The sequence below is a fragment of the Pantherophis guttatus genome, chromosome 1 (genome assembly GCF_059756535.1).
Source record: "Pantherophis guttatus breed Tessera chromosome 1, ASM5975653v1, whole genome shotgun sequence".
NCBI classification, from domain to species: Eukaryota; Metazoa; Chordata; class Lepidosauria; order Squamata; family Colubridae; genus Pantherophis; species Pantherophis guttatus.
In genome coordinates, this window is record NC_142063.1 from 32,564,229 (window position 1) to 32,588,752 (window position 24,524).

At 37.8% G+C, this 24,524-nt stretch overlaps 2 protein-coding genes across 9 annotated transcripts in view; one reads left to right on the plus strand and one right to left on the minus strand.

Moving 5' to 3' along the window:
* The window catches only part of RTN1 (reticulon 1), a 113,846-nt gene extending 104,340 nt beyond the window's left edge, over nt 1-9,506 (minus strand). Inside the window, exon 1 of the mRNA XM_034433512.3 lies at nt 9,017-9,506. Coding sequence (XP_034289403.2) covers nt 9,017-9,200 — 184 coding nt within the window. The 5' untranslated portion in view covers nt 9,201-9,506. The remainder of the gene's footprint in view (nt 1-9,016) is intronic.
* An 11,084-nt stretch (nt 9,507-20,590) lies between these two features.
* Nucleotides 20,591-24,524, plus strand: part of LRRC9 (leucine rich repeat containing 9) — a 66,857-nt gene continuing 62,923 nt past the window's right edge. For 3 of the 8 annotated variants that reach the window (XR_004594139.3, XM_034433517.3, XM_034433519.3), the window contains exons 1-2: nt 20,592-20,750; nt 23,278-23,371. Coding sequence is in view for 5 of the 8 variants with exons in the window: in XM_034433517.3 (XP_034289408.1) it covers nt 23,315-23,371 (57 nt within the window). In the remaining 3 variants the exon portion in view is untranslated. Of the gene's footprint in view, nt 20,751-23,277; nt 23,372-24,524 lie in introns of all 8 variants that reach the window. The other 5 variants (XR_015728236.1, XM_034433518.3, XM_087871325.1 and 2 more) reach the window with 4 other exon arrangements.

Sequence of the window (24,524 nt, forward strand, 5' to 3'; positions counted from 1 at the left end):
CATTTTGGTCCCATTGGGTGCCTGCTTCACAGAAATTGGTAGATAATCTTGGTTGATAGTAGGAATTTCTTTGCTGAGCTGACTAATGTTAAATGATTAATTCTGCTTCTTTATGGTATCTAATTTAAATTGCCTATGGCAATGCATTCCTATATAATAAAATACTAGAAATTATTCTTTACTGATCTGAGTAACCTAATAACTGTTAAATTATATGAAAGTAGTATAAAATACCATATTTGGATCATTTCATCATGGTGTTTTCCATAAGCAGAACAAAAAAGTGATGAGTAAGCTTTTAGCTGCCAGCCTTGGGAATCAGTAACTGAGCCAGTATTAAAATCTTAGAAACTCTAGTGCCTTACAATATACTCTAGCATATACATGAGTCAATTGGGAAGCCCAATAGTAAATGTCAAATCTATGCCTTCAAGCCAACAACCTGCTGCCCTTCAGTTGTTTTGGACTTCGACCTCCATCAGCTTTGCCAACATTGCCAATGGCAAAGGCAGTGGAGTCTGTATGTAATCTATAAAAAATTCAATACGGTAGCTGCAGCAGCCCATTCACACATAAAAATGAGTGGAGCTTCAATCACGCCAACATCTTGAGTTTTTTACTATACCTGTGGACAGGTATAGTAAAGGGATTTTAGAAATTGTAGTCCAGATCAAGCATATCTTGCTTCTCCTGTGTTTGGTTCTTATATCATAACATGTACAAAGTAAGGAAGATGAATTTGACAAAGATAAAATATGCAAATTTCCATTGCAAGGTTTTGTTGTTATAAGCAATCTCAATCAAAGTAACTTTAGCCGTCTTGTGGAGTTGATTTTTTGGTCTGGTCTACTTAGTACTGTGTTGTACTTCCTCCTCCTCATAATTCAATAAATTAGAGAATTATTTGTCTGAGCCACTTCCCAACTTCAACTGCAAATTCTGGACTTTACAAATGTGTCAAAGAAGCTTGCATAACTCCATCAACTTCATCTTCCTTACTCTCTATAGTCTGTGATATACTTTGATTGGCAATTGTGCATTATTTATGACTAGTAGCATCATCTAGACTTTATATTTTAACTGAGTAAGTCATCTGGCTAACTGTCTACCTACACCAGACTCAGAAAAGATTGGTTGTAATCGTATGGACTTTTGCTTGAGTAACATTTCATATTGGGAAATAAAATTGTGAGGCCAAATGACTGCTCTTTTTCAAATTTCACTTCCTTTTTACATGTCGTTATGTTACTGGATTCTATTTTGTCTTTCTTTTTGTTTCTTTCCCTTAAAAAAATACTTACATATTTACTAGAAAAATACAAAATGTATTTATACTGTTAAAATACAAAATAAATATATCTACCTTAATAATTTTTATAGTTTCAACAAGCATTTTGAAGATACAACCTACCAACTAGTAAACAGTTGCCCTTCCCCCTCCCCCTGAAATCTTTAGGTATTTTTCAATAAGAAACAAAGGAACTAAAAATAGTGACTCCTAAGATTCCAGTTTCTCTCTCATTTCTTATAATAAACCCCTTCTTTCTTTCTTTCTTTCTTTCTTTCTTTCTTTCTTTCTTTCTTTCTTTCTTTCTTTCTTTCTTTCTTTCTTTCTTTTTCTCTGCCAAACCTAAATGAGAATAATAAAACATGTTGAAGCAATAATGGGGAACAACTAAAGATCCTAGCTACATATAGTATTGTAAGGAGTGACAGGATAGATTTTTTTCCCCAGACATTTAGAACAACACAGAATAACAGAGTTGGAAGGGACCTTGGAGGTCTTCTAGTCCAACCCCCTGCTTAAGCGGGAAACTCTACACCACTTCAGACAAATGGTTATCCAACATCTTCTTAAAAACTTCCAGTGTTGGAGCATTCACAACTTCTGGAGGTAAGTTGTTCCCTTTAAATGATGAGACAGTTACTCCAGTAAATGCATCATGTCTTCCCTGGTAAATACAATCTCACATGTGTCTCAAACTCCCCCCCAACTGCCCCCCCCCAAATTACCCTTGCGTTTGTCAATATTTTCTTTTTCTCCTGATTACTATACATTCATTTTTCTTTTAAACATAGTTGGACGAATCCTTCTAGGAGTACCTATAATTATTTTCTCCATAAACCACACAGATCTTATTTGTTACAATTAAATTCAGCTACTACAAAGAACAACACACATTAATGCATGAGAATCACCAAACAAAAATAGTACATTGTCTCTTGGCCTAATAGTATTGAATTGCAGATAGAGAGATCCTTGTAATATTGCAGTTTGCTATTGAATCTGAATTAAAGTATCGTTTGGAGTTTCAGTGAACAATAATGTTTTTGTTGTTAGTGGTAAATGAAACTCTCTTCAACAGGAGGAGTGGCAAAGGACGATATGATTACCATATACGGTATAATAAGTCCTGCACCAGTATTTTTATTTCAACAACTCAGTGTTGTAGTAATTACATGATAGATAAGGATGCATAAAAGATGGGAGGGGGGAATTAAAATTATTCTCTGGTACCCAGTATTAATCAGGCAAACATAATTTCTTAACATCATTAGACCTGGCTATTTCATTAAGAAGAATAAAGGGAGCAGTTTTTTGGCTCCCTCCAAACTTCACCATTTAGGAGTCATAAAGCAATATCAAGGATTATTTGTTTAACTCATTAGGAGTGATCTTTTTACTGCCAAAAAAGTAATTTGAAGCACTTTGCTACTTGGCATCTCTGCCAGATAGAAGACAGGAAAGATATTTGCTGTTCTCACTCAGACAGCAAAATATTTTGTGCCAGGCCTTGCTTGTGCCTGAATCTAAGAAGCTACTGTTTCTATTCTCATTTCTGAAGAGAATTTGGAAATGCCTTTAAGACAGAAAGTCGGTACTAATGAACATCACATGCACAGATTGAAGGCCAGTAATGATCTCAGGTGATGGGTGCCATTTTATGGCCATTGGGAATGGCACAGACACAAAACACTAAATGGATAAAGATGAGATCTATATGACCACTGTAGAAATAACTCTAATTATTCGGAGTCTTTAGGGGAAGTTACTCTACTGAACCTGTTTTAAAGCAATTTAAATGTATATATTTAAAATTGATGAGCCTTTACACTCAAGAGAATTCTAATGTAGTGTAGTCTTGACTGTTCCACTTCTTCACCAAAGCTTTTGAATCTCCCACCCCAGGGAAATAAGACTGCCCTCTTTATTACTGGTTTCAAGAGAAGACATGTTGATTCTAGACTTCTCAGGGGATTATGGTGAACTCTAAAATATTTTATTGCTTGCTGTTCATTAAGCTTGTAACTTTTATTTCACACTTTTCACCTTATTGGGTGTTTATTAGAGCTATAGCAAAAATTAAGACCACCACCACTAAAGAACCAGAGAACTAAAGTTTATATCTCTGCTGCTATCTAGGGATCATCAGAACTTCTGTTGGCCCATATGCTTTTGTTTACAACAAACAAGGTTTATAGGTTTCTTCTCTATAAACTGATCTTCAGAGGCTGCACAACATGAAAGATGGACTACAATATTTATTACTATAAAAATGTAGTAACTGTAGGAGCAGAAATAGAATCCTAAATTCATAGAAATGGAAAGTATTTTAGACGTCATCTAGTATAATCACCTAATTGTGTACAGGATCACTACACTATTTTGAACAGATGATCATCCAACCTCTGCTTGAAGACTTTCAGTGGAAGAAAATATATTCTACTTTATGTAGTACCTTATTCCACTTCCTGACAATTTGTGCAGTGAATTCTTCCTTTGAAGAAATAATGGATAAGAGTGCTGTGTGAGAACCTTTCAGATATTTGAAGGCTGATATCATGATGATGGTCATGATGGTCATGATCATGATGATATTATCCATTCTATCATGTCTGACACTTGGCAACTGGGCCTCAGTTACAACTGCTCTTCATTGGGTTTGCTTTTACCATCTTGACAGACCTCTCTAAACTCATTCAAATTTGCCACTGTCTTTTTTTCCCCTTACTTTAGTACACAGAACTGGACACAATCCTCAGGCCTAACCAGATCAGAGTAGAGCAAAATAACTACTGGTACTTCATGGGATCTGTGTTTCTTTTTAGCAGGTGCATCACATTGTTAACTCATGCTCCAATATTTAAATAAGGTAACCAAGTACCCCTGCCAACCCAACCTTTTCCTATCCTATAAATGTGCTTTAAATTTCCTTATCCTAATGAAGAACTTTACATGTCTTCCTATTAAATTCAATCCTATTCCTTGCAGCCACTACTGACTTGTCTAAATCTTTTCAAATCTTTTTTTATCTACAGTATTAGTCATGCCTCCTACCTTAGTATCATTTGCAAAATTTGCAAGTGTCTCTTCATCTCCCTCATTCAGGTAACTGACAAAAATGTTGAGCCACCCAGGACCTATGACAGAGCCTGTGACATTCCACTCAATACTTCTATCCAAGTTGAAGTGGAGCCATTCAGAGCAATCTGTGGGCGGGATCCATCAGCTAACTGTGAGGCCATTTAAAATGACATCATCCAACATATATTTTAATTATTCTATAAATAGAGGCTCTCTATTGAAGGCTTTTCTGAGATCCAGATGCATTATGTTTATTGCATTCCCTGATCTACTAAGCTAATAATATTGTGAAAGAGGAAGTGTTAGGCTGCTATATTTTGTCTGCAACAAACTCATGCTGGTTCCTGCTAATTGCAGAATGCCTATCTAAGTTCCCACAAACATGTTGTTTAGACATTAGGCTGACAAACAAATGCCTACGGCTTAATTGGTGCTACAGTATATACCCAATCCCTTGGTCAAAAGGAATGATATTTACATTTTCAACGCACAATGGCTGAGTTCATAGAATAAATTAAACCACCCAAAGCAAAGCGTATTTTGATTCAGTATCGTGTAAGAATTCACTATTAGAATTTATACAAGTTAACAGCTTATATAAATGTACTTTAAAAAATCAGTTTTCCCAAAAACAAAGCACATGTATACAAATATTGTGTTTCTTTAAAAAATTTCATCTCTGAATAAAATAAGTAAATAAGAATGTTGAAGTGCAGATGGTATAATAGGTAGCATGACACAGAGAAAATTATCTAGCATCTCTGTATGGCTTGCAAAGAATCTCTGGAAATTGCATGAACAATCTGACACTATTTTTTATTATTTTTGTGTCTCATTTCAAATAAATAAATGCTCACTGTGGTGGGAGGAGGGTAGAAGGAGAGAGAAGATGAATCTATGCTTGAAATTTCCATTTTCTAAAAAAAAGGGATCAGATATCTTTTAGGAGCAGGGATGTGCCATTTTCTGCTACATTTTTATGTTTTATTAGGCAAATGCAATTTTTATTAATTTTGTAACAGCTACAGCATATGTAAGGAATAGATGTCAACTCCTCAACGTTTCTTAGAGTTTTGATTAAAATTTAAGAACAGTGCACCAATCCCATAAATCAAGTCACACATTTGTGTGGTGATGCCTGCTCTACAAGAGCCCCTGAAAGGCAATTTTATTATGGGGTACATTAACACACATAGCATGGAAACATACTCCCTTATAATAGCATGGGACATACAAGCAAATAGACTGTCACTAACTTTCAATTATTTTACTATTAATGATGAAGACCTACAAAAGGCTTTTCCAAGGGACAGTTCAGAAAATTATTCATTTCATTTAAAAGATCTGTATGGCGGTCCATTTTAGAAAACAACACGCCCAAGTGTTGTCAAGAACATCAAACTACTGTATTACATATAACATATAACTGTTACATTGTTGTGTGCCTAACAACAACAACAACAAGACCAGTCTCAATGTAACTGACCATCCAACATTGTCTTACCACTAATCACTTCATCTTCAAGACTAGGATTGAAATGGAGATCTACAGTGACCCCCCCCAAGATTAATTGATCCCAATCAATCTTCTTATCAACTATTAAACATCTATTGATGCCCAGCCACTAACTGAACTCCTTTCGACACCCAGGCATTTATCACCCCCTTGGATAATTCCATCAACTCTTGGAGGGTTGATACGGACAACTATGGGAAAAACAGTTTAACCAGGGCCTTTAAACTAGAAATTCCTGCATGCAATCTAGGTGCTTTGGGCTTGGGATACAGATCTGCATGGAATATTTATGAAAAAAGGATATCTTTTTTCATAAATATTTATGAAAAAGAATAAGTCCTCCAGAAGCACAATAGAGGCTCTGCAACATCCCACAGGCAAGGGGCAGAGCAAGGGACATCATGAAGCTGCAACTGATGATGAGGGCTCTCAAATATTGTGACAGAGAATTTGCCTTGATCCCATCCTTTGATAACTACATTGAAGCCAGACTTCTTAACAGTGAGCTTTTCAGAGTGAGAAAAACATATTATAATGCTACAGTCAACTTAAAAGTCAAAGCAAAAGAGTGAAAGTATATTGGTAACTTAGTTTTGCATGTTTACTGAATTTGCTCTATAAAAATTTTTCAGCATATATTATTTATTTTGCAAAGTTATATTCTGCTTTAAATGTGAACCACAACTAAATCCTCAGTGTCTTAACCAGTGTAAATGTGAAGCAGTAATAATAAACACTGGCTTGTAAAAGCTATACAGCTCTGATCCTTAAAATGCTAAGCAACAATTGCTAAATTATTGTAATCATCATCAGCTCTGTAATGGAATAATTTACTTTACTAGAGCTGCAGTTTATTGAGGCATAATTTCAAACTATTATGCTCAGACAACATCCGTTACTTTAAAAAATGGTTTAATGTTTGGAATACTACCATCACTCCTTACATATGTCGTCATGTATATATGCAAGTATGTAAGGATATGATTTTATAAAATGGTAGAAATTACCTTTCTATCATTTTATAATACCAAACATCAATAAATGGTTCATATCATGAGATAGCTCACATATGAAATGCTTTCAAAAAGCAGTTTTTAAAAAAGTTTGTTTACAAAGATGAACATTTCTCCAGAGACAAAAAGCATTTATTTAAATTTATTGTCTGTGCAACTCCAATGGGTTCTGGACTGATATTAGAAATTATAGTTCTATTCTATGCATTAATATTACATTTGGGTATGGAACAAATTGGTTTATTATGTTCTTCCAAATGCAAGCAAGTATTGATACATTTTGATGGTACTTAGAGAAATTGGAATGCATGCTTTAAATGATATAGGCCTAGAAATCACAGCAATAAATAACATCTCAACCTTCTTATTCTGTAAACATACAACCATATGGCTAAGTAAGAGAGAAATACCACCAACAAATTATGATGCTGTGGTAGACTTTTTAAAAAAGACACTGATTTAAATAGAAGCAATTAAATGATTGCTTCTGTATCTCCAGTTTTTAGATTTAGTTCATATATAATAAAGAATTTTCTAAACAAATTGCTTTGAAGAAGCAATGTCCAAAAGAACTGAAAGATAAGTCTCTTTTAAGTGCTTTCCTTAGAATCCCTTTAGAAAGTTTTAATCAGAGGGATGAAAGCAATCATTTTGGGATGAAAGGTAGTTGTGTTAATCTGTTGCAGCACAAATAGCAAAGAGCCTTGTGCCAAAAACACATTTATTAGTCTTTAAAGTACTGCAAGACCTTCTAACATTTTAATGCATTAACAAAATTTTAAAAAGATAGAAATTGAGGCTGAGATTACAAAACCACCTCCCCTGGTTTCTATGAGCTTGTAGGCTTTGATAGTGTCAGGTTTCCTGATGCAAGGGAGCTTTTTTCTCTGACCTTTCCATTCCCAGCCCTCTAGCAATTAGCCTTCCATGAAATCCATCTAAAGCTCTCTTTTCTCTTTAATATACTTGTCACCTCTCCTTCCTCTTCATTGCAGAATCTCATTTCTAATTAGAGGCTACCAAACAACATATTTTTTAAAAAAAGAAATCTGTACTCAAAGCAAATTAATTTAGCCTCTTACATGGCCATTCATCTCATCCAACAGTTGAACATGTCTCCACATCAGTGCATAGGTTTTACTACACTATTATATTCAAAATAAGCACAAAGAGTGGATGAAAAGGGAAAATCATTTTTTATAAAACCATATTGTGGGCTTCTTCCCCAATGTGTAGAAGCTCATCACAGCATAGCTAGTTGTGTATTTCCATCACGGTTAAGAATTCTTTGCAGAATGAGGTCAGTGGGAGGAAAACTCAGCCCATCAATGTAGCTCCCAAGGTAGTGAATGGATATTGCATTGCCTGACTGGGTCCCATCATTTCTCCCAGCCACTCCCACTCCTCAACTTGCTTCACACAAGTTCAGTACTGCAAGATTGCATAAGGACATAAAATCATTTCTTGGCAGGTGAAAATTAAAAACAGAACAAACGTTTAAGGCTCAAAAAATCTTTTGGTTAAAGACAACTCTGTTACTATGAAAAATGTACAGCAAATCTTTAAATTTTAAATTTCAGACTTGGAGGAGGGCCATCTGCAAAGTCCAGAATAGAAGTAGAGACCAACAGTCTATTTGCAGTCTATAGAAATCCAGCACACACAGTCAACCATGTCAAAGAGAAAAGAAATACACATAAAAATCATTTGAGCAAAGGGAAAGTAGCCATATACCAGGGGAACAAAATGTATCCCACTCAGTACAAGCCAATTCTCTCAAATAAAGCTCACATTTAAACTAGATTTAAATAAAACATAAATTACACATTGATGTCTCAGAAATGACTTCTATCCATTCACAGAACACACAAAAGCAGACAACTGAGAGAATGTTAATGTTTCCAAGTAAAACATTACCCCTCAAAATGCACTGAGAATATGTATTAAAGGCTAAAATGCATGATTATGAATTTGAAGGAGTGGTATGGAACTTTGGAAGGAAACCAAATTTCCTCTCCATCTCTTTCCGAGGCTCCTATTCTGCGCCGCCCTTAGCGTTCGAAATAGGCGCAGGATACGTGCAGCCCTTTGTTTAGCATCTTTCGGTACCTCGCCTTTTACCTGTGGATGCAGTTGCCATGGCAACGGGCGGAGGTTGCTCGGCGGCTCTGAATGCCGCTGCCGGTGCCTGCGCCCCTTCGCCTTCCCAGCGCCTCGGAGACGCTCCGGCTGTACTCTCATCTTCCGCCCCGTCCCCAGCCCGATGCTCCTCGGAGCTCTGGAGATCCGGCGGCGGCGACGACATTCTAGCTAGGTCGCAGGGCGGATTAGCTCAGCAGTCAAAACTGGAGGATGCGGGGTGGTGGGGAGGGAAAAGAAGAGAGGAAAGAAGGCGGCGGCAAGGGCGGGCGCCGGGGCGTGCGTTCGTGTGACTGCTAGCAGCTACCGCAGGAGCCGCTCTGGGAAGACTGGGCGGCTGCCTGGAGAAGAGACGGCTGCTTGGGTAGTAATCTTACGGCTGTGCCTCCGCCGCTAGCGCCTTTTACGCAGGTGCACCTTGGGCGTTGAGTTGGAGTCTCCAGCCCTTGCGTCACCCGCTGGCTGGCATATCATAGAGCAGGGAAAGAGCTGCTTGCCCCTTTAAACTCTGCCCCGTTTAACCGCTTCGTCTCAGTGGCAGGAGGCCTAAACGGGTTCCTTTTTGAGTGCTGGAACAAAACGAAAACAAACCCCAGATGGAGAATCTGGCTTTGTGAAAGGTTCCCTCATGCATTGCCACAACCCTCAATGCACTCTGCTGACAGAGATACTTAAAGCTTATTTATATATATATATATACTAGTTCATGCATGCATATTTATCCACCCATACAGCTAAACTTCTGATTAATGGATATTTAAAACCAGTTTTTTAAAATGGCCTTTAATATATTCTGTTGTACTAGGACTGGATTTTTTTTTTTTTAATTTGATTTATATGCCTCCCTTCTCCGGAGACTCAGGGCGGCTTACAATGCATTAAGCAATAGCCTTCATACTTTTGTATATTTATACAAAGTCAGCTTATTGCCCCCACAAACTGGGTCCTCATTTAATCTACCTTAGAAAGGATGGAAGGCTGAGTCAACCTTGAGCCTGGTAAGATTCGAACCTGCCATAATTGCAGGCAGCTGTGTTAATAACAGGGTGCTTTAAACCACTGTACTACCAAGGCTCCTACCAAGGCTCTTTTAAGACAGAAAGTTGCAAAGCGGAATAGAAAAGGTAATGATCAACCTACTAATTACATTTTAGAATTTACCTATTGTAGTGTACAATAGGTAGGATACAGAATGGTGCCTTGGAGATCTATCTAGCCAAAGAGAATCTGTTCTGCTAAAGAGCAGCTCCACAAGGTTTCAGACAGTCTGTTCCAAGTCTCTTTGGAAGATGCTAAAGAACAAAGGAGTTTTCTGCTACTGAGCCATGATATCATTCCACTGCTAGAATTCTGTTAGGTCATTCTGACTACTGCTTTTTTTGTACCACACAGTATATGGCTACTAAAAGATGACAAAAGTATGCAAGTTTTTTCATGACAAGGCCCATGAAATTGTTTCAAAGCAAAATTTACCTTCATCCTTGGAGATAATTGTATTCTTTGCCCTAGATTTCCATCAACACCAAAATAAAGTGAGCACAGAAACAAATGTGTATACATTAAAAAAATGAACAAAGAGGCACTGAATACTTTCTATAGAATTGGGGGGAAATGAGAAATTGCTCTCCGAGCTTGGTTGCTTGCTTGCAGATGTTTCATTACCTGACTAAATAATATAACCTTGTCAGATAATGAAATGTCTGCAAGCAAACAACCAAACTCAGAGAGCTTGGACTCTACACTTCAATCCAAAAATGCATATATTCTCTTCTAAAATTGAAAATGCTTGGTGTTCAGGAGCTTGGATAATACCATCACCAGCAGTAGACAGATGTTGCTGTTCTACTGAACCCAACTAAAGCAGAAAGACCAAGCTGCTGGTATTTTTAGCAGGTTTGGCCACCACAGTGGCTTTGTCCTGCCTGCTAAGCAGCAATTATTGTTAAAAAGCATTGTTCCATTCCATGCAGGATGAGCTGCCTCAAAAAGGACAGCCCTCCTGTTGGAAACATTTTTGCTAGATGCTGATGCTGCTTTGTTCATTTATTAATTGTCTGTTTAGACTTTTTGTATTGTTGCTGTTTTGCTGGTTTTAATCTAGCAATTACATCTTACTAATAATTCAGCTTGATTATTCCCTTTTGAATAGGAAATGAAAAATTAGTGAGATTTTAGGACTTCTCTCAGAAAAACAGGACCAGAGGTACTCTAGGCTTTACTTGTCTGAGAAATCTTGCAGAAAGCATGGAATAAAAACAAACTAAATTAAACAGCAGTGGATGAGGGAAAAGCTGTATTAAATAGATTATATCTGTGTTTTTTTTATCAGCTACAACAGAAATGGGTCACCTGCAGCTTCCGGCTACCTATGGACCCTAAGGGCTCTTTTTGCAACTACCAGAGTTGCCTCAGGCCATTATCTCTGAGAATTTGTGACATAATCTGTCATCATTTCAAAACAGGAAACTTATAGTGCAAGTCCTATAATAGACTTGATGGCACATAATCATCATTCACCCTGTTTGTATAATTGCATTAACTGTGACTTGCAGGCTAACACAAAATATTAAATGCAGCCTCAGGCTACCAAAGATTTCTACCTTTGCCCTGGCTCAAATCTCTCTAAATACTACCTGCCATTTCTGTTTTTTAAACAATCATGTTTGACTTGTTAGAATAGAGAAAATATTGAAACTGTGCTTATAATCATAATTTTATTTGTGGGTGTGCAGATCTGTAATCTGCCTGAAGGAGAACCTTAGCTTATAATAATGTATAATGTTGTCCCAGTGTGGGAAAGGACCTTACAAAAGCATGTCACTTTGCTTCAGCTTGGTTGATCCACTTTGGGAATACCAGCACCAACATATAAGCTGTATATGTGCAGAAGTTACTTTGCTGAGTGAAGTAATGCAACTTCCCTGCCCTGCCAAACTGATGTGGATTGCTTTTTACTTTGTAGAGGTATACAAAAATACGGTTTACACAGATATCCCTTCAAATATCTGCTAGGCTCTATTTGAACTATATTCATATAAAATAAATGCACTGCTCAAAAAAATAAAGGGAACACAAGCAGAAGACATCTGAGATCTGAATGAATGAAATAGCCTTATTAAATACTTTGTTCATTACATACAGTAGTTTTGTGTTCCCTTTAGTTGTTTGAGCAGTGTATAAACTACTGTATGTAAAGAACAAAGTATTTAATAAGGCTATTTCATTCATTCAGATCTCGGATGTCTTCTGCTTGTGTTCCCTTTATTTTTTTGAGCAGTATATATTTACGTTCTACATGAAACATAATGCAATGTCGCCTGATGTAATTTTTTTCCCCATGGTCACATCCACTATTTATTGCACTGCTTTCTCCAGGCTAGCACCCAAAAGCGTAGTGTGGCCCTTCTTCAAAACAAATTCTGCAACTCCTCCCTAAAATGGCTCTCAGTTAGTGATGTATGTCAAAGGTAATAAACCACAACATTTTGGGTGACACATAGCATTCACTATCAACTGACAACAACTATTCTTGAAAGCACGCCCCCTTCTTGTGCAAATTTCAGAGGGTCAGAGGCCTGCTGTCATGTGGCCTCTGGAAGTAACATGAGAGAGGTATGTTCTCATGCAACCTCTGAAATTTCCATAACAACGTGGTGTACTTTTGGGGACTTTTCAGAAGCTGCAGAGAATGTTCTCTGAGCCACTTCAAGAACAAAGGGTTCATGAGACTTGGGTCGGATGCAGGGGTCTGTCAAAAGAAAGACAACAGCACCTTGTTACAGGGGTGAAATGTAACAGGTACTGGAGAACCGGTAGCAGAAATTTTGAGCAGTTCGGAGAACCGGTAGCAGAAATCTTGAGTAGTTTGGAGAACCGGCAAATACCATCTCTGGCTGGCCCCAGAGTGGGGTGGGAATGGAGATTTTGCAATATCCTTCCCCCAGGAGTGGGGAGGGAAAGGGGATTTTGCAGTATCCTTCCCCTGGAGTGGGGAGGGAATGGAGATTTTGCAGTATCCTTCCCCTAGAAGGTGGGAATGGAGATTTTGCAGTATCCTTCCTCTGCCATGCCCACCAAGCCACGCCCACAGAACCAGTAGTAAAAAAATTTGGATTTCACCACTGCCTTGTTAGCCTTAAACATTGGCAGATCCAAGTGTGCCTTGCCCAAACAGACTCCAAGCTGGAAAGGCACCTCACTGGCCACTCAGCCAAAAGAGAAGCAACTTTAAAAGATGGAGAATTCCTCTACATACAGTTCAAAACATATTGGGGGTTGGAATGAGTTATTTCATTGGTTAAAATCATTTGACACATCTCTGACGTAGTGTACACGTGCAGTAGCTCTATTATGTAACATGTAACTTCCCATAGTTTCTTAGTATGATCTCATTAATGATTACTTAAATATTCTGGAAGTGTTTTTTTTTTCTTCATTGTAATAGATTTCCAGGTCACTAAAGGTCAAGCCAGTGTCTTGGCAGCTTTGAACCAGTTCATATGAGTCTATTCATACCTCATTCATAGCTTGCTTTTTTACTTCAAGAAATAAAAACATTCTAGTTACTGAAAATAACTGGGGAAAAAACTTCTAGTTACTGAAAACATTAATGAGAGCGCCCCACCCCCACCCCGCTGCCATCAGCCTGAAGATAAATGGCACATGGCAGATCACCCACATAATTGGACTGTATTTTTAAAAAATTAATGAATATGTAAAAAATTTTTGTTTTGTTCAGAGCATGTGACACACCAGCAGAATCAAATTAGGCATTTTCTGAATTTTTGTCACACTAAGGAAAAAAGATTCACCATTATTGTTCTAGGACTTGAAGAGGATGCCCATTTGTGATGGATCTGCCAAATTATAGTTTAAATTTCTTCTACTTAAAACAGAGGCAAAAGTTCTGAAGTAGAACTTCTCATAGGAGTGGAAAGGACCTTGAAGGTCTTCGAGTCCAACCCCTGCCCATGGCAGGAGACCTTATGTCCTCCTGGATAAATGGTTGTCCAATCCTTTCTTGAAAACCTCCAGCAATGGTGCACCCACAACTCTAGGTGGCAAGATGTTCCATTGCTTAATTGTTCTCACTGTCAAGAATTGTAGGATATTTCTGCCGGCTGCCAGCAGTTCAGCAGTTTGATTCTCACCGGCTCAAGGTTGACTCGGCCTTCCATCCGAGTCAGCCTTCAATCCTTCCATTCTTCCATCCTTCCGAAGTTAATAAAATGAGGATCCAGATTGTTGGGGACAATGTGCTGATTCTGCAAAACACTTAGAGAGAGCTGTAAAGCGCTGTGAAGCAGTATATAAGTCTAAGTGCTATTGCTATCAGCCAACTACAATAATTTTTGAAGCTCTTTGGTGCAACAGTTCCCTTTTTCTGGAATTGGTTGGTACCAAATCTCAAAAAAGTGTTTATATATATTTCTAGCTTAATATTACCTTAAGATGAATTCTGGTGGCAAATTAAATTGTGGGATCTTCCAGAGCCAATTTCTCCCAATTTGATAGTTTCAAATTTCAATTTGATGAGCAACTATGACTTCCTGCACCTTCCATTCCCTCCCCCCACCCCCCACTTAGATTTTGTAGCCCAGCCAAATAAAATCAATTGTTAAGGTTGCTTTGCAACAAACTAGTAGACACTTTTTACAGTAAATGGTGTTCCCAGATCTCTTGTTTGCAGGAAGTCAGTCCTCAAATGAGTCTGCTTATGGCTGAAACATCTTCTCTGTGCAGACAGTTCAATTAAGATGTTTGATCTAGAAAAGCTGACTGCCATATTTTCATCCAACCACCGTGAAAGTAGCTACCTCTAACCCCTCAAAACAAAACAGATCTGCCAATAGAGTAAAATCTGAAATGACAGAAAAGGAGAGAAAGATCCTTTGAAAATCCACATACTCTTTAAAAGATTAAGCAATAAGCGGTATCCTTGATCTGGACTTCTTTCCTCTGTACAAGTATACTGAAAGACAGGAATTTTAGGTATAATAAACTAAACTGTGTTGTAATTTATTTCTTATCAAAACTATTGTAACAAGAACATTTGGGGTACATCACATTCATTTTTTTTGTTGGGCAAATAGGAGGAAATTTGATATGTCCAAAACTGCAAGATAGTGTGTTGATAGCAATTGTTTTTCACCTTTGGCTTCCTTTCTTTCCTCCATAGTCTCCTGAGTTCATATCAATAAAGTTCAGTGATGTTGAATCCCTTTCACAAAAGCAACTGGCACCTCATTCTTTGTAATGCACCATCTATAAACAATATACATGGAAGTAACTGACCCTGTGATTTAAAGGCTGCCTCTAAGAGCCCACAGAATATTTTAGTTGCTGTTAAACCAGTGATGAAATCCAAATTTTTTTACTACCGGTTCTGTGGGCATGGCTTGGTGGGCATGGGGTGGCTTGGTGGGCGTGGCAGGGGAAGGATACTGCAAAATCTCCATTCCCACCCCACTCCAGGGGAAGGACACTGCAAAAGGACACTCCAGCTGGTGCAGAATGCGGCCGCGCTGGTGATTATGGGAGCGACATGGCGCTCCCACGTAACACCTCTCCTGCGTGAGCTGCATTGGCTCCCGGTGGTCTTCCGGGTGCACTTTAAGGTGTTGATTCTCATCTTTAAAGCGCTCCATGGCTTAGGGCCAGGGTATTTGCGAGACCACCTGCTGCTACCGATAACCTCCCACCGGCCAATACGCTCTCACAGAGAGGGCCTCCTCAGGGTGCCGTCGGTCAGGCAATGTCGGCTGGCAGCCCCCAGGGGGAGAGCCTTCTCTATGGGGGCACCCGCCCTGTGGAATGAACTGCCTCCTGGAATACGATTGATCCCGGACCTCCGGACCTTCCGTAAAGCCCTGAAGACGTTTTTATTCCATCAAGCCGGCCTAGCCTAAATGGTTTTTAAATTGGGATTTTAAATTTTATGGATTTGGGGGTTTTAAATTGGAAGCTAGTGATTTAATTCTTTTTAATTATCTTAACTTTTGTATTTGTATGATTTTTTAATTTTGGCTGTTCACCGCCCTGAGTCCCTTCTGGGAGAAGGGCGGTATATAAATTAAATAAATAAATAAATAAATAAATAAATAAAATCTCCATTCCCACCCCATTCTGGGGCCAGCCAGAGGTGGTATTTGCCAGTTCTCCGAACTACTCAAAATTTCCACTACTAGTTCTCCAGAACCTGTCAGAACCTGCTGGATTTCACCCCTGTGTTAGACTTTACTTCAGATTTTATGCATTTAACAGAGATAGTCAGAAGCCATTTTTTTCAAACTTTAGCAGAACAATCAAGCAGTTTAATCTTCCTGGCTTCCCTAACTGTTTTACATTCTCCCCTTTTTTCATTGTCCCTGCTTTATGAATATTTCAGTTTCTTTCTCTTTCAGTTCAAAGCCACTTTACAATATCAATCTCTTAGCAAGCCATGACAATATATGTGTATGCCTAGCATGTTTGTACCTGTCCATATTGTTAAATATTAAAACTATAGAACTCTAGAGTTAAGAAAGGGCTTAAGGTTATATTGGCCATCATCAATCATAGCTGACTTTTTGCTGACTTTTCACTCTGGCAGGTATACTTTTTATCTTCTTCTCTTCCATAGTCTTCAGCTCCATTAATAGATTTCTGCCCTATGAAGGTCCTGTGATGCCTCCTCCTCTTCACCAGACTTCTTAGGGTGGTGCCCAAACAATTATTTTTGGCAATCTTCCATCTGTTTCCATACTAATGCAACTCAGGTTTACCAGCCCATTATGCGGTTTTACTAAAACAAATTCAACTTCAACAATCAATTGCTGTCTGTTCATTTCAGCCATTTTAGCTGCAAATCTTCAACTCCATTTTTAATCCTGTCATTTTTTCCCCAATCTTTTTCTTCCCAGACACCTCTCTGACAGTGTTTAAAACTCTACTTCCAATGTCAACATAGCATCTGATATGACCCAGCCCTTGTATAGTCCATTATCCTCCTGTGACAGCCTGGTTTTTTTTTTTTGAGGGTATGCCTGCATGATTACATAAAGAGCCAGCAAAAAGCTATGGCAGAGACTGGATTTATTGTAATGTTTACTACATGGAGCTGAAAATCATGCATATGTCTACACATTCACACTGTGGAACAGTAACGTATCCATTGTGGATAGTCTTTGGTTAGTGTCCTTTACCTCCATTCTGATGCTCTCCTATAAAAGAGATACTTTCCTTGAAATAAATGAAAAGAGAAGAATATATTGGAGGCATCTGTTTTAGACAGAGAAAGCAAGAAAGCAAGAGAGGACCTGCTATAGGTTATATTTGCCCGAGACTTTACCAGACTCAAAAAAGAATCATGTACAGATTTCTAGGGTCTGTTCTGAGAGGAGGCAAAGTAACTCAGAATACCAATCCTGCAAAAGAATAATAAAAAAAAAAACCTTAAAAGTAAACTTCAGAGGAAGAAAAATCAACAGTAATGCTAGTCAGCAGCTAGATAGAGGGCAGCTCATCAGGATACAGAACATACTAAGTTTCAGCCTCAATTATCAAAGCTGTATTGGAGATGCTCCAGGTGAAATTAAAGGCTCTCTTTGAAACAAGCAAGGCTATGATTAAATAAGAAATCCAATTTCTACTTGTGCATGAAGTTGAGATGCCCAAAATCCAGGCACAAAATTCTAGTGCACTGTTTTGGGCACCTCAACATTTGCAGAAAGTCACAAGTTATTTTTGAGTTAATTAGGCTGAGAATTCTTGATCCTCTTATTAACCCAAGTACTAATTCACTGGGGAGGTAGTCACTTGTTTTCTCGACAGAGAGAATGTGCAGTTGTTTTGTACGTGTAACCTTTTATGAATTCCTATCCTGTTTCCTAAGCTCCTACAAGCCCATTATATCACTCCTGTTGATCTTGAAAAATAAGTTCATAGCCAATCAGTTGTTCATTTCAGTAGTCCAATACAAGAACAGAATGGCATTCAGAGAATGCCTCCTTGTTCATTCATTCATGTTGTATGTATTTTGCCTACTAATTCCCCCCCCCCAACATGAGTGTTTGCTTCTAATGATGAGTAATTATAAAGCAGCCGAAGCTATGCAAACAATAGGAAAAACTGGTTGAAGACAAGGAATCAGAAGGCAGCTTGGGACACATTCTCATGTTTTGCAGAGCTTCAGCACTGTAAATAGTAAAATTATCTTTTATTCAAAACCAACTCAGCCACTTATCAGAGGAACAGTGTGATATCACAAAGAGTAAAGGAATCCCTAGAGCTGCAGAGAAATCCAATGCTGAAATGTCTTAGATTCATAGCATCCATGAAAACCTTCCTAAATGGTTGGATGATATATATTAAATCCAGAATATAAACGTGAATAACCTGTAGAAGCATTATAAACTAAGGCTTTATTGATGAGGAACCACAAGAATTTGCTAGAAAATTCTTCAATGCATTTTACAGTATATGGATTTGAGATGCATGTAAAAAAGTGACATCTGGTGGCATAGAAGTGACACTTCACATACCCCAAAGAGTTTTTGGAGCTTGGATGGGCAATTAATTTTGCTCAGGCAAAATTGTACAAATGGAATTGGTGATTGGTGATTGTACCTTCAATAAACAATAATTAAATCTTGCTTGAATGTATGTCCAGTCAGTGTCTTTTTGATATCTTTATTTACAGATTTGCAAGTTCAATGTAATGTGGTACAGCATATGCAACAAGCAACTATGTTAAATGATACTTTCTCTTAAATTTCTTCTAAAAGACAACTGTATTCATAATCTTGCTGAAATACAATGACTTGATCCATTCAAAAAGTCCTGTAAATCAGTTTAAGCACTGACTTCACAGTTACTATGTATGACTCACAATGACAAATTTCATATTACTTTATCTTGAATATGCTGTTGCTAAGAGTCTTAAACAATGGCATCATCTTGAATATGTATCATCTGGTATACACCAAGAGATAAAAGACAAATTAATCTTCCAAATATTGGAAGCTGAGGCAAAATCTCAATAACTGGGACTGTAGTTTTTACATCTGTAGTCAAAATTATTTTATTCATTTTAATCATGAAACTGTAAGCAAATCAGAGAATGTTACAAACTTCTAGAATGCTACTCAGCCTGTTTCTAGTATTATACACGCTACCCCCACTTTGTAAATGTTTAGTAGCCTTCCTATTGCTTTCCTACATCATAGTAATTATAGGTAGTACTCAACTTATGACAATTGAGCCCATAATTTATGTTGCTAAGTGAAAAATTTGTTAAGTGAATTTTGCCCCATTTTACAACCTTTCTTGCCACAGTTGTTAAGTGAATCACTGCAGTTGTTAAATTAGTAACATGGTTGTTAAATTAATCTGGTTTCCCCATTGACTTTGCTGGTTAGAAGGTTGCAAAACGTGATCACATGACTCCAGGGCACTGCAACTATCACAAATATGAGTTAGTTGCCAAGTGGCCGAATTTTGATCACAGAGATGCTGCAATGGTCATGTGAAAAACGGTCATAAGTCACTTTTTTCAGTGCCATTGTAACTTTGAACCGTTACTAAGCGAACTGTTGTAAGTTGAGGACTATCTGTATTGCCTTCATTATTTTTATACGTAAGCATATTTAAATGTAAGTTTTACTAGTTACAATGGCAGATTTGTAACATTTGATTCTTATTAACTAGTATGGATAGCATTTATTTTAACTTTATCAGAAAAGGTTACATTTTGTTTCATAAAACAGGCAAAATGCCACCCACCTCCAAGGGTGGCTTGTCTGCCTTTTGTACTAGAATTAAATCCAATCAATACAAAAAATGATGATGGGTGCAATTATATCTATGCTTACTCCAAAGTAAATCTGACTGGGGTAAGTAAAATTTGAAGAATGTGTGCACTAAAAGAGAGAGGATGCAGACGTTTGCATTTAATTAATTACAGTCTCTCTGAAGCCAATTGAGATTTTTCTTGCCTAAAGACACAGTGCAAACTCCAGCCATGTTTAAAACCCCTTGCCTGAAAAGCCCAAGCTGCGCTGTATTCCATGAAACTGCAGTGCTTGTCATTAATCGCAACAAGACACCTTTGCCACAATAAAGAACAACAAACCACCCTTAAGACCAGGGGTCCCCAAACTTGGCAGCTTTAAGACTTGTGGACTTCAACTCCCAGAATTCTCCAGCCAGCTATCTGGGAGTTGAAGTCCACAAGTCTTAAAGCTGCCAAGTTTGAAGACCTCTGCTTAAGACCAAAAAAATAAAAAGACATCCCCTCCCCACCCCCCAAAAAAGAGTGCGTCATATATTCAGCCTTTGCCAACATCCCGACGGGACTGGCTTGCAACTCTATGAAAATTCCGCTAAGGCAGTATTTCTCAACCGTGGCCACTTGAAGATGAGTGGACTTCAACTCCCAGAATTCCCCAGCCAGCTATGCTGGCTGGGGAATTCTGGGAGTTGAAGTCCACTCATCTTCAAGTGGCCAAGGTTAAGAAACACAGCGCTAAGGGATGGGGGGAGGGGGGGAGGGAGGGTGGAACAATCATCTTTCCTCACAGTGGAGTCAGGTCACGTGCTATCACGCCGTAGCTTGGCCTCCGCTGGTTGGCTGGGGCTTGGCAATGAGCGAGAAAAATGTGGTTGCCTAGCGACAAGAGAGGCCTCCGTTGTACACAGCCTGGACTTAACTTGGGCAGCAATTTAGGGCTCCAGGCAGGTGAGTGATGGCCGCTGGGGAGGACGATTGAGGGGGCACTTGCCTACCAGTGGAATCGTCCTTGCTCCGTCGCCTTTCCCGAACAAGGTGCACTTCGAATGGGTTGGGCTAGAATTCCGATCATCCCACTCTATGGAGTTATTCTGTAATAATTTTGAGGGCTGGGAAGGTGCCTTCTTTTGGCAACCCCCCCCCCCCAAAAAAAAGAGAGAGACGCACCTTCCTTCCTCCATAAATTCTTCTGGAATTCTTCTTCAAGCTTTACTGGGACTGCGTTCTCCTTTGAGAGCTTAATTAAAATGACTTGAGGCGTGCTATTTAGCTTGCTTTTAGGTGCTCTTTTATATTTGAACCCCATATTGTTAGCATAAAAGAATGAGGAATACCTTGTATTTGCTGTGATCTTTCATGAAACCACGTTCATGTTTGTGTTGCACACACACACACACACACACACACACTATCCTTTTATCCTCCTCATAAGCTGAGAAATAATAGCTCAAAATCACCCAGGGTCTGGGTTTGCAGAAATTGGCTGTGGATAGTTTGTGATTTAAGGGGGCAAGTAAGGGGCGTGCATAAGAGCACCAGCGTGCCTACCGTCCCTGTCCTAATATTTCTTCTATTTGTACCTATTTTATGTATCCAATCCATGCCTATACTTATTACCAAATACGTTCTTTGCAAATAAAATAAAATATAATAAAAATATAAAAACTATAAAGTAGTGGTTTAAACACATCCCTGTAGCATATTACGTTACGTGAACCACACTATCGCGTTGAGCTAATAAGTATTTGTGCTTAATATGCTATTTGAATGCAGCATTTGTGTTTTGTTAAAATAGATTTGGGATTTATTGTGTTGCCTTCACCTATCAATGAAACTAGAACACTTTCATTGTTGTGTACCCTTTTTTGTAGGGAATATGTCTGGAATCATGTTCTCTCAATATAGAATTCTGTTTTGATTATTAAGGGTCTTTTGGAAAATTATAATTTTAACGTGTTCTCTTATATCCTACAACTATTGTTGCTAGTCACAATAACACTTAGCATTTTTATGGGTACAACTTCTTTCACCCCAACTAACTTTTTAAGTTTTACAACAGCAAACAATGGAGGCTGTTGTCTGTTTTATAGAAGATAACTGAGTCATGCATCTGAAATCAGTGTTTTGTTTTGCAAATGCATGTCAATAAGGAATTTCATACTTCATAACTAGTACAGTGTAGATGTGTTCTGTAAATTTCTTCCAAACCTATCCGGTTTTGAGCAACCCATTCAGAAGTTATAAAAATACAACAATTAATTAGAGTCTACTTCTTTTCTCAAATTAGTACATAACATCCTAATTATCGGGGGGGGGGAATGAAAAGGTTATCTTTACAAATCATCAAAAGATTACTCTCTTAGAGGCAGTTATTAAAAAGAATTTCGATCTTGGGTGCTAAAATCTTGTGGGACAATCTATGTTTTGGTTTATTTGCGACACACACATACACACTTTTGAAAAATCTGTATGCAGTTATACTTGTTGTGACTTCTGGGGTAGTTTTGATGCCTTTGCAGAAAGCCAAAAGATTGCAAGCTTTCCTCACTTCTGAGGGCAAGATGCTCCACAATGCAGTGGCAGTGGCAGAGAAAACCTTCTTCCTACAACCCCACCAGATGAAATTATTTGACTAATAGTTTGCAGTATACCTTCCCTGCCTGAATGAGTGGGACGGAGTGATGTACTGGTGTGAAACTGGTTCTATAAGTATTTTTTCTTTAAGTTTAGTTTTTATTATGTTTTACAAGTATACTAGGAAAAGTATATTTACTATTACAATCATTTTTTAAAATTTAATTTAATTTATCACATTTCTATGCCGCCCAACTCCCAAGCGACTCAAATAAAATTTGTATATATAAATGAAAAAACAATCTACAGATCATTGTATGAACAATGTTTATTTTCTTTGTAAATGGGTATTTTGTGATAACCATCGCTGAATTTGGCAAATATTTTGTGAGTAGGTATACTTATTATGGTAACCACTTGCTGAGAGCACTGTGATAATATTTTAAGATTCTGAAGTACCTGCTCATCCAAAAGGTTTGGAAATCCCTGGAATAGAATATGTATTTCGGAGCTTCCATATAAGGAAACTTAAGAAGATAACTTAATGGGAGTTGGCTGATCAGAGCATACTACTCTTGTTTGTTTTGGCTTGGTAAACATTTATTGCTGATTTAAAATTGTCTCTAGAGCAGTATTTTCCAACCTTAGCAACTTCCTGGCCTTCAGTAGATGGAATTCTTCAACAACAATGGCAGCTGCTGAAAATTCTGGGAGTTGAAGTATATCTGAAAGTTGCCAACATTGGGAAGCACGGCTCTAAATTTCTGGAATGGATATCTTAAACTTTATCTTTTAACATATGTGTCCTCTCTTATCCTTATCTTATCCTTCATTAACAGCTGAGTCCTGGGTTCATAATTAATTTCTTAGCAAGATATTGTATTTTTATTCTTATCTCTAGGTATGAACTATGTCTTTTAAGCTGAAATGCTCAGAAAATGATACAGAGTGATTCTCAAAACCAGATTGCTTCTGATGAAATAATTAAAGAGTTGGTAAGTTTTGGTTTGTTTTTAAAAACCTCTTTGATATTCTAAATATTTGGTAAGGCTATAAGAGCTATCCAACAGAATGATAAACAATAACTACCCCTCTGATCTTACAACTGGGCCTATAAAAATATTATCATATTTGTCACCCCCTTATAATCCCTCAATTCACTGTTTAGAATTTGTCTAAGGTTATTAAATATTTATTTCTCAATGTTGTACATGAACAAACTTTTAAATACATATCACATACAGGTTTTATTGACAGTACAGAGGAAGCAAGTTATTTATTTATTTATTTATTTATTTGGCAGTATTTATATGCCGCCCTTCTCCCAAAGGACTCAGGGCAGCGAACACAGGTTAAAAACATATAATGATAAAATAATGAAATCCTGTTAAAACCAAATTAAAATCAATAAATGATAAAACCCAAGAATCAGCATCAGCCCATTCGTTGGAATAGCCAAGTCTTCAGGTCTCGATGGAAGGAGCGGAGATCCGGGGCCGTCCGGAGCTCAGTGGGTACTTCATTCCAAAGGGTAGGGGCGCCCACAGAGAACACCCTATCCCTGGGCGTCGACAAGTTAACTCTTGTCATTATTGATATATACACTGCTCTATCTCTTTACTGTTCTTTATTATTTAATAGGATAATTTAGCACCTTATTTCATTATTTAATAAGTTAAACTGGCACCTTTTACAATATTAAATTGATTCTGTCAATCAATCATATGTTTTGATTATCAGTGTTATAGTTTGCAACCATGCATTTGCAAGGAATGTTCCTTGTTATTGCATAATCTGTAAAGGAGAATCTAGGAATATAGAATCAAGAAATCTAGTACTTTTCAGCATTATCAGTTGATATTTCTATAAGAACTATATAAATGCTGCAAGTTCACCAGTTGCAGTCTTTTAATAGAAGCTGCTGGGAAACACTGGTGGTCTATATGCTTTTGTTCTTCCTTGTAAGGATCCCAGTAGCATCTGTTTGTCATTGTGAGGAGCAGGGAATACAACTGAATACTCTTGAGCAGCCATAATTGTCATATTCATTTCACTGATGGCATTATAGTATTTCTGAAGAACAAGTGTCCTCTTCTGTTTGCATGACATGCTAAATGTGGTTAATTCTATAAACTTTTTAAGATAATG